At 40.1% G+C, this 11,175-nt stretch overlaps 1 protein-coding gene across 1 annotated transcript in view; it reads left to right on the top strand.

The window, feature by feature from the left end:
- Positions 1 to 1,623: 1,623 nt before the first annotated feature.
- Positions 1,624 to 11,175, top strand: part of LOC134136640 (uncharacterized) — a 162,196-nt gene continuing 152,644 nt past the window's right edge. Inside the window, 2 exon segments of the mRNA XM_062568556.1 lie at positions 1,624 to 1,731; positions 2,737 to 2,856. Coding sequence (XP_062424540.1) covers positions 1,624 to 1,731; positions 2,737 to 2,856 — 228 coding nt within the window.

Here is an 11,175-nt window from a genome sequence, read left to right as displayed (position 1 = left end):
AATGCCCTGCTGACCTCAAGCAGTGGGCCTCTTAGCCAGGTACTCTGCCTCAGCAGCAGTAGAAAGAGGTGCCTGGCTCTGGCCTGTAATCCATTCCCTGCAGTCACTACTCTGTTCACTCTCTGCAGTCACTGGATTGGAGATGTCAGAGGGTACATCCCTGTCTACTCTCTTTGTTATCTGCGATAGCTGATTGCCTATGAATTTGTCCAATTTTCCTTTGAGACAACTGAAGTTGTCTCTCTCCCCATGTCCCAGAACTTCCTTCTATCCACCTTAAACTGATCTCCAGCTAGTATCAATGTGTGCCTGCAATGACTGGTGAATAAAAGATCTGCTCTATCCTCATCTGCCATGATTTTATAATCCTGGACCACCTACCTCCCCCTGCAGCTTTTCCTCTTCAAGAGTCTCAGCTCCAGTCTTTCTTCATAAAGCAGATGTTTTCTTCACCTAATCATTGTAGCTGTCGTCCCTGTACCTCATTCTCAGTTTTATAAGGACTCCTAGAAATCACTTGAACTCCAGTTTGGAAATTTGGGGATATATAACAACTTTGTAGGGATCATCATGGTTTCATGTTTTATTCTCTCCAGCTATGTATGCTTTGCAGCTATCAACCAGGTACAAATACATATAGCACCCTCTAGAGTTGGTTGAGTCCCCTCTGGCTTTCAACAGAGTATTAAACATAATGCATTGGTGGCTTTGGCATCTTTAGAAGGTACTCCCTATTCAACAACATCTAAAAGCAAAGACTTTTTGCTGCATTTGGAATGCTTGATTTTTTTTTAATTTAGTTTGATTCAGGCTATCCCTCTGTTTTTGTTCAAGAGCTGGTCCTCTCATCAGTGACATAGTAGGTGTAAAATTTGTCCCATTTATCTGAGACAAGAAAGTGATTCTTTCACGCTATGTAGAACCATACTGTAAACATTCATTCATTAAAAGTAACTGAAGAAAACTTCAAGGATACTTTCAAAACTAAAGACTTCATCAACAATTGTACTGCCAGAGATTGTGCTGTTCTTTCATGGTTAGTCAGTACAAAACAAATGTAGCTAAGTTACTCTGACTCATTACTTAACAGCTCTGCATATGTTAATGATTGCAGTTACTAAAAGCTTTAAATTCGTACCAGTTTGATGGAAACTGTCAAGCCTACAGTCATTGTTTCTGACAGTATTATGTATTTCAAGTTATTGTACCACTTAGTGCCTTGTTTCCTCACGTAACAGTTTTATGTTGGAAAGGCTGTTTTGTTAAAGACATTTTTACTGTACGGGCTCAAAAGAGGATTACAATTTCTCTGGGTGAACTGATCACATGAGGGAGGGGAAGCAGGTCAATTCAGCTTCCCAATTCAAGGAAGGTGTTTTATCCTCTACATATGGTGAATGTAAATTTTATTGAAAGCCCTGAATTAACTGCAGGCTCCTGTTGAAGCTATACAAATAGTGTCATATGTGCCCTGGAAAGAGAGGCTTCATTGTTTGTCTTCTGGTAGCACTCTGTTTTCTGGAGCCTAGAAGACAATTACTTCCTTGCAAACACAGGCAGATTAAATAAGCCACATTTTGTCCTTTTTGCCATCTGCCCCTTGCTTACTTTATTTTAAGCTGCATGACTAAGCTTTACTATCTGACATGTGAAGGTGGGACATGCTGTTTTTCTGCTCAGCTCCTTGAGGCTTGTAATGAATCTGAAGAAGCAGAACTGATCTGCAAAGGGGTGAGTCAGAAAACCAGTAACTGTACAGTAATTACTTGCTGTGCCAAATAGCAGGACTTGGATCATAACATAACAAAATCTCCTCAAGGAAAAGTTTCACGATGCAGGAGAAATATATATTTCTTTCTTCTAAAAAAAAACCTCATTGGGCCTGATTCTGATCCTAACGCAAATACTTCAATGAAAGCAAGACCTTGTGTGAGAAAGTAGGCGGTATCTGCAAAAAATGATATTGTAGGTAACTATTAGAGCAGAAGAGAAGGAAGGGAGGGAGATAGGAGCCCATACACTTCAGATATAGAATTGCTCTTAAAAACCTACTTCTCTATTCTCCAAAACTTTCCTGAAGGACAGAGGTCCACAATGTGCTAGCTCTCAGGAATGGGGAAGGGAAAAGTACAGGTACCAATAGATGGTTGTGAGAAGAGTTGGCCAGGACAAAGCAAAGTTTCCTGGAGTATCGAGGACATGCGATCTGGCCATGGCAGTTTCTTCTAGGGGCTGCTGCACAGCCCTCAGGTGAGAGGCCTGGGGGTTTGACAGGGAAATGATTGAGGAGCCCTTTATTGCAGCATTAAGGGCTGCCACCTTGCAAGCATGTGGAGCATGGCTTTAGAACCTTTCTCCAGCTTAGGGCCCACAGGGAGCCTTGTTATTCCTCTAAAAATCAACCAACAAATATGTAATAGCTGGAGCAATAGGTGGCTTTTTAGCAGACTAGGTTTAAGGTAACCATGGAACTGAAAAAGAAATGAACCAAAATCATTTAGTGAAAGGAAAAGTGAGAGAATCACCTTTGTATATGACTCTCAGAGGTCTGTGTCTATATAAACGCTTCACATGTATGCCACATGTCAGGCAACCTGTTTGTCACAGGGATTATCACTCCACTTTCCCAAAGACATAGTGTACTTGTTTGGGGTTTTTTTCTCCTTATGTTAGACTTTTGGAGCAAGGACTGTACTTTCTCTTTTTTCTGTTGCTGGTTTTTCTCTTATTCTATAGGAGCCTGATAATGACTGGGATCCTGAAGCATCTTTGGAACACCGATACAGCAGCAATGGAGAGACTGGAGAGAATGGCAAACTTCGAGAATTCTGGGTTCTCCTTGACCAGTATAATCAGGTAGGATCTTTGACATCCCAGCTAGCCTGCCTTGAGTAGGGCAGTGAGTCATGACAGCCGGAGTCCAGATTCAGGGCAGTCTCCAGCCCATCAGCTAATGGTTGCCTGCTTTTCCAGGCTGAACTATAGAACTGAATAATTTAGAGCCACTTGAGACTGAGACCTTGTCCTGCAGGGAATGCTGAGTTGCGTTAAATGTTAATGCAACCTTTGTGTCTCTCTTTTAAGGAGCCGAATAGCCATGAACAGCTCTAGCTTTGCACTTTACTTCTGGCCCACAACAGCAGGGCTAGAACAACAGAAAAGACACGGCCATAGGTCAGTGGGTATCACAGAGCACATGTACATGTACCCTCTGTGGCGTCCCACAGGAGGGCATCCCACGCCCTGTGCCTTCTAGGTGTTCTCCACTCCATCAAGCCCGCAGCATTCTGGAGAGTATGCACATATCCTTCGATATGATGTGGTATGATATTTGTGTGGTTTTTAATTGTACATCCCATGGGGCACATGTTGTTGCAGTCACACATGAGGAAGGCTGGAGAACAGAGGACGGTTGAGAAAGGCTTGCATCTGGTGCAGCTGCAGTCCCTCCAAGCACAGGAGGAAAACTGCACATGGCTGACCTGCTGCAAATGATATCTATAGTTTCCCTGGGTTTTCTCCATGGCCTTTAGAGAGCTAGGCACCTCCTAAGGGTGACTCAAAGTTTAAGAGGACTGAAATGATCTTAGAACTGCTTCCTTTGAAGAGGAGCTAAAGAGAAGCATAGTCTGTAGTTCAGGTGCCTCAGCAAACTACTTAAACATAGGAGATTGAACCCAGGCCTCTACCTGGACAATGATGACAGCTTACTAGGTGAGCAGGAAAATCGTATCAGAGGAGATAGGGCTTTATATGTTTTGAGTCTTGAGCTCATCTGTCTAACAGAGGCCCTGGATGCTCAAAAAAGACAGGAAGGTACAAACTCCATGGTACATTTTCTCTATTTATTCTAGTCACTGACTTAAATACTTCACTTTTTATATACTTACTGATTCTGTAAAACAGTGCTGTGCTTAATATATTAGTAGATATTCTGAGTATGTCTGACACGCAAGAGAAATCGCTATAGAAATGAAATAATGCACACTGTTAAAATGGTATCATTATTAAAAGCAGGTTTAAGGATTGCCCTATTACACTACTTTCTTGATACCACGCATATCAGAGGAACACCACCTAAGACACTTCAGAGAGAAGCTATTCACTATGAAACTATCAAATAGATCTTAAAAAGTCCTCTGAATTTTATTACCTTTTGGTACCAGGAGATTTGTTTATATCTTAAGAGGCCAACTTGTGCTATGATAGCTGCTCTGATGATGCGTGGGCTCATAGGGCTCTGAGGTTTAACATCTCTCCAAGCCAGCGTAGATAAGAGCAATCTGAGAAGACTCCACTGTCACACAAGCAACCTAAAATAACAAAATCCAGGCAGAGCAAATACAGAGTTTCTGCCTTTGTTTGAAGTGCTGAAGAAGTGCAGATCAGAGCTATAAACAGGGAAGGGAGGAAGGAAAAGAATATTTCTGTCATTCCTTCAGGAGTTGTTACTACTCAGATAAACTTTAGTAACTTGAAAGCTTTGTGCAATTTTTCTTTTGTCTTGTCAGATGGGCTCTTACTATGTAGGTCAAAGACCTTTACTATCCAGGAGGAAAATTAATACAAAGCAGGAATCCTGTGGGATTTACGTTTACTTTTTCCCTCCTTCTTCTAATTCAAAGTAGTCTGCTTTATAAAGCACCATCACAAACATATTGAACGTAGCACAGAGTCTGACAGACTCTGCTCATACAGAGTAAACTGTACTCCTTAATAAGATTTCCAAGTCCCAGATAAATCCTCCTTGTGCTTCCTGATCTCCACATCTATCCACTCCCAAGCTCATACAGAGTCTTCACGTGCGGGATGGTAATGCCAGTTACAGTCCAATGTGTACACTTTTCTGACACTAGGCTATAAAGCATAGCAGTGCCTTTGTGTTACTCTGTTCCTCGGTTAAAAAAATTCTATGTGGTGAGAAACCACCCTGCTGTAAAGTTGTAATGATTGGTAACTACTCTGTTTATAACACACCACCCCCAACTTGTGTCTGAAACCTTCCTCCACGTTGTGACTGAGGTACCAGATTACACGAGCACATCATTCCAGAAGAGGTTGATCAATGAGAATAACAGAAAAAAAAAAATGCAAAGTTTCCTGCAGGCAAGTCTAGATATCTTATGTTTAAAACCTAAGAGTTATAGATTTCTAGTTTATAAAGCTTATAAAATGGAAGAATCAGTTTTTAAAAGCATCTGCTTTTAAATAATAGAATAACTTACTTCTACACATGCATCAACAGATTTTTTTCATTGTTTCTATGTATTTATGAGTCTTCTCCCCAGAGAAGTACTGAGATAATAATGTTCTTTAATGATCAGTTTTCCTGGAGAAGATCAGTACATCTCTGCAGCTGAGCATGCCTTCACTACCAATTGCCCCAGGCACGCACTACTTGCACAAAGTCTAAGGAATGGGTCTTGTGTTAGAAATTAAACAGAGATTTGGAGGCTGGTTGTCTTTACAGTTCAGGCTGTAGAATAGCATGACAGTCCTTTCGCAGTTGCTATTCCAGTATTTGAGCTAAAATTATACTCTCTTGTATTCCTGAAAGAGGTCTTTTTTGCCAGTGGGTTGTCTATTTGAACTAAATTATAGTCTTATTAAATTCCTTGCCAGCAAAGTTATGAAGAAATAAAATTGTGTTCCGAATATATTCTACCATACTAATGAACAATCCATCAGTCCCTGATTTCCATAATGCTCACCCCGAACCTGACTTGGAAGAATATGCGGAAGACTAAAAAGTCTTAGTTCTTATGCAAACAAAAAGTTATCCCAAGACAGTTCCAGTTTGAACATTTTCCCAATTACAGCTGTGGAGAGAAAGCACTAATAAGCTGGGATAGGCCATTTAGGTTTATAAAGGTCAATGCCATCACCTTGAATTCCACCCAGGAGACCTTAGGGAATCGCTGCGGTTCACGGAACACCAGTGTTAAATGTTCCCTGCTTTTGATAAGTGGGATAGCTTGCGCTTTTAAATTCCCTCTAGGAATAGCTGCAAGAAGAATGCATTGCAGTTGTCTGATGTCCAAGTAACATGGATAAGCAGAACAGGATTCATGTCTGAAACAAAAGGTTGTGCTCACATGAAAAAACACAGAAACAGAAATACATTTTTCAGCACAAATTCCTTCTCAGGAATCCAGTTTCACAGATATTACAGGTCTAACCTAGATCACCTCAGTCCCCTACATCCCCAAAACCCAACTGTAAATAATATTTTCATATCACTGCTTAATAGTGCAGATATAATTCTGGGTAACTTCAGTTTTGACCACTGAGGTCTCATCCAAGCCCAGCCATTCATGAATTAGGCCATTTGTTCACATGGAACTAGCCATAATAGGGACATTCAGAGGTGTACCTTCTTCACACTAGAGACACTGTAATCCTATCTCCTAACTAACCTCTGCTGTTGCCCCATGTTCATTTGAATAAGAAGTAAAACAGAGTGAAGCTTTGAGCTGACCTCTTCACAGAGACCTTCGCATGGATAAATCTACTGACCTTTGAGCTCTTGCAGTATAAAAAAACAGCAAAGCTACTTCAAAGCAAGTTCCAGCTAGCCCTACAAAGAACTACTTGCTTGTCAAATGTACTTTAATATCAGCTAGGTCTGACATTTCCAGTAAAATCATGTTGGACATATCCTTACTAAGCGTTAGGCAGAACTCCCAGACTAATAAAACTGATGCAGTTTTTGACCCAAGCCCAGACACACAACTCCTCAATAATCTATTCCTACCAAAAAAGGAGATCTGATAACAACAGTTAAATTGCTAGTTAAATTTCAACTAACAACGTTCAATAATGTGAGCAGAGACTTCTTCACCAGACCCTCACATGTCTCCCTGCCTCCAGCTGTGGAGACAGAGACAACCCTCACTGTCTCATTGCCTGGGGAGCCAGGGCCAACACAAAAGCTGTGAAATGACATTTCTGCACAGCATCCAGGAAAAGACAAAATCCAGACCTCACAACTTCATGGTGCTCCCTCCTCCTAAAGAGGTAAGCACTATATCCAAATGGTGAATCCACTGGCAGACTATTCATAATAAAAAAACCTGTTTTACTTCTGTTGGTGCCAGTTCTCGTTATCTAAGTTACTTGATTCCAAAAAACATTTGTGCTGTGTTTGACTTTGACAATATGCTAATAGGTCCTGAGTTTTTTCCCCTGTTCCTCACACATCCTTAAGCTAAGATTTCAAACTTTGTTATGCATCATATGATCACACTTTGCCATGAACATAAGATGTTTGCCCCTGGAATTTTAGCTTCTTTCCTCCTGCAGCATTTTCAATTAATCTGTAAACCGGCATAGCAACTGAGAAAACCACGGAAAAGAGCCTTTAAAAGATCTTGTGTCCACAGAGATGGAGAAAAGATCTCCATAACAACCCACTAGATTCTCAGTAGAGAAACTGATGACCATGCACCCTTCTTCAGATTCCTCAAGTCCACCAGCCTTTTGAGGAACTTTCATCTTTGCTGAATTTTATCCAGAGAGCAAGGTGCAAAGTAAGATGGAAACAAAGGAATTATATTTTCCCCAGCATACCAGGCATAATACAAAAATAGTAAGATAGTTAATAAAGCTGTATTTTTATCATGCTATCATAGCATGTGAAAACCCTGACCGCCCCAGGAATCTTAGGAATTCCCAGTATGACACTGGCATGGTCAGGCAGCTGTTTCTCATACCACATTGACTAAGCCTGGTTACATTTGGGCATTTAGTCATTTCAAAATGGCTAGAGTTTGATATAAAATTTTGCACTTCATTCTTCCTTGTATTCTGTTCTTTAATAAACTTTTTTATTGGTTTAAACATAAATGAAAAAAGTGACAGGGATCTGAACATAAGAGTCCGGTACTAAATAAGATGAATGAAACTATTTTTCGTTTCTCATTGCTATAAAACAAAAGCCCAGATGTTCTCTAATCTCTTCTTACCTTTACTACCTAATAAGTAATTTGTCACATCACAGAAAGTCTTGATAAATATGTGCAAACTTTCTTCATATAACAAAATGTCTGATATCTAATTATTTAATATGCGTTTTAGCAAAGAAAGAAGACATTCCCATATTTAATATGAAGAATCACCATCAGAGATTTTTTCCTACTCATCACCTCTGAAGGGATGTGAGGTTGAGATACCCAGTAAAAAATATGCGAGACCTTCACACAGAATGCAAGTGCCAGTGGACTGATAAATGATGTTGAGAGATCCCAAGAAGAATTTAACATTCTGGTTTTAGAATTCAAGAATACTTCCTAGATACACAGCAATACTTTCCTGAGAATGAACCATCTTTTATGTGTCCTTTCATACCTATGAAGGAAAAAAGAAAGCACAACGAAATCAGGGAACACAAAAGGTTGATGCCACTGGAAATAACCTATTGCATGAAGAAATTAAAGCAGTGGCTGATTAAAATGGAAGAACAGGAGGGAGGGAGGCTGGAGTCAGAGAAACTGGAGATGCTAAAGCCACTATATAGGCGAGTAAAGAATCTATCAAGACTTCAGTCATGAGGATATCGTACTGGAGAGGCCTATGTTGCCTTGAAAGTCTCTTATAAGGTTAACAGGGGTCAAAAGTAAGCATAAGCAGTTCTCAGTTTTGTTTTAAAGCAACCATATCTAACCTCCGAGTTCAGTTTTTCCATAGTGTAAATATTCCTTTAGTCAGGCATTTTCACAAAGAGTTTTCATGGAGAGGGAAACATGCCTTAATTCACATGTGAGTCTGGCTCCCCATAATTTGCAGCTTGAGAAGCAGAACCTGCACATTCCTCTGCAGATAATGTTTCGCGTGTCTTGTGTGGTATTACACATCTTATGGGTGAGCACCATTTTGATTTCTATACTCAGAGTCAAACTGCTCCTGCAGCTGTCACATATGTCTGTGAAATGAGTGCTCTTATTGGTAAAATGCTGTTCATTATTATCCATTCCCTAAATCACTTAATAGCAGCAAGCATGATACAACTTGGTAAGTGTCTCAAGACAGGCTTTGGCACATCTTTAAGATGCAGTACATAAAGGTGATTGAAAGAGACTACATCAAAACTTTTTTAGCCACAGAGAAATAACACATGTTTAATTGTATAAAGCTTACTGGTTAGTACTAGTTGAGCAGAAACAGACTCTCACAGCAAATCTTTCATTATAAATGTCAAGCAGCAAACATGAGATCTATAGACATGGATATGTATGTATTATTTAAGATAATGAATAAGAAGTATGTTAGACCAAAAATATACAGAAATTCCAAACCATAACTGAGAAAACAAAATGCTGAGGGAACACTGACTAACCTAAAAAACTAAATTCAGGGTAAATTCAATAATAGTAGACTAATGCAGTTCCTCCTCAGAATACTTTGTGACCAAAGTTAAAATTCAAGAGTCATGCAAAGGGAGGAAGATATGGCAGAAATCTGGACAAAAATTCGAATAATATTTCCAGAAGATATTAGCATTGTGGACAGGTAGGAAGCCAGATGAGAATTCCAAAAGTGCTGGACACAAGAAGAATGGTATGCTAAGAAGAGGAGTAGGAGGGCACAAAGTCACCAAAGCAGAGAATAGAAGACCAGGATAATGAGGGGGTACTTTGGTGTCAATCAGAAGTTAGAGACCTCCAAATAAGGACACTTAAAGATGGTCTGCATCTCGAGTGGTTCCTTTCAGTGAAAAAGGAGATGGATCAGAGGAAATGACACTTCTGAGTCCCCGATAAGGTTGTTTCAGCTCCCCACGTGAAATCATAACATTTCCCCTCTCTTTGAGCAAGGTGGGCTGTTCAGTATCTTGTGTGACTAATTCGACCAACCCTGCCACCATTCAGTATCTATGAGCCTTTCCTCTGGAAGCTCTCATTAATGCCCAGATGCAAAAAGCCAACATAGCCTTCCCAAAGCAAAGTATTGCTTAAGCTCAGTAGTAGGAACACAGCCTAATAAGAGGGAAAACTCCTTACCAGCTTTATGCCCACACTAGCCCTACTGATGGCTTAGGAAAACTTTGTTTGTGTCAGATACAACCTCAGCTTAAACTAGCTTGATTATGATTTCAGATTCACAAAAATTTCTCTTTCTCAGCTGTGGAATACCACAGTCTCGTATTCCACCACATTATTTTCCCTAATAACTACATCCCAAATGAAACTTCCAAGTAAGGTAAGGTAAAATGTAAAGGCAAATACCACCTGCATTCCTTATTCAGCAAAGTGATCACCCAGTCTGCTATCCAAACCTGTTGTTTCCTTTGCTATGCGTGTGAGCTCTCACTGGAATTAACCCCTTATAACATTGCAAGCAATGCAATAACACTCCAAAAAGCAGATGGAACATATAATATTCATAAAAGATATTACAGGCATTCCCACATCCCTCACAGAGGGAATCAAAGAAAGAGTTGAAGGAGAAGGAGACTAAACAGCATGGGTAAACAACACATCCTTAGATCAGGGGAACGGCAGGGAGGATATAAAAACGTAGCAGATGGATGTTTATTCTACCCTCTAACAGCAGTGTGCAGCCAGACTAAGACACTATTTCTCTGCATTCTGGCCAAGGATTCGCACCTCTCTGCACAGCAGAAGATGGCAGCAGCATGGCTGTAGGCAGGAGAACTTGCCATTTCTCAAAAATCACGGTTAGCCTTTGCATTAATTAAGGCATCAGGCTCCACTATCATCCTCCATTCTTATTACTATCCTTGGATTTTATGCTATATTTAAAATCAAGCTATTTCAGAATCCTGTATGAATAAATATGAATGTCAAGACCTATGTGCATCTCTTATGCACACAAGGCAGTACAGTACATCACGTCCTCACAGAATCTTATTAAATTTCTCTGACACATAATCCTGTGAACCTTATTCTGTAAACACAGGCAGCAGTTGTACTTCGTTTCTGTCCTCTGTCCTTCGCAATCTCCCCTCAACGACCTCCTCCTGCTTAGTCAGTAACCGAGAACTGAGCAGAAACTAAGCAGCCACATAAGTATGTGGATAGGGTATCTGAAGACATGTATTAAGCAAGGGAGAAAAGCTTGATCAGAGAGCAAAACTAGTGCATTGATCATTTGCCAATTACTTAAAGGTATCTGAGTATTCAAAACAAAGATAATAAACATAGAAAAATAAAAGCA

The sequence above is a fragment of the Rhea pennata genome, chromosome 2 (assembly GCF_028389875.1).
Source record: "Rhea pennata isolate bPtePen1 chromosome 2, bPtePen1.pri, whole genome shotgun sequence".
NCBI classification, from domain to species: domain Eukaryota; kingdom Metazoa; phylum Chordata; class Aves; order Rheiformes; family Rheidae; genus Rhea; species Rhea pennata.
The sequence above is the reverse complement of the archived record's forward strand: the minus strand, read 5'-3'. Positions and strand labels throughout refer to the sequence as shown.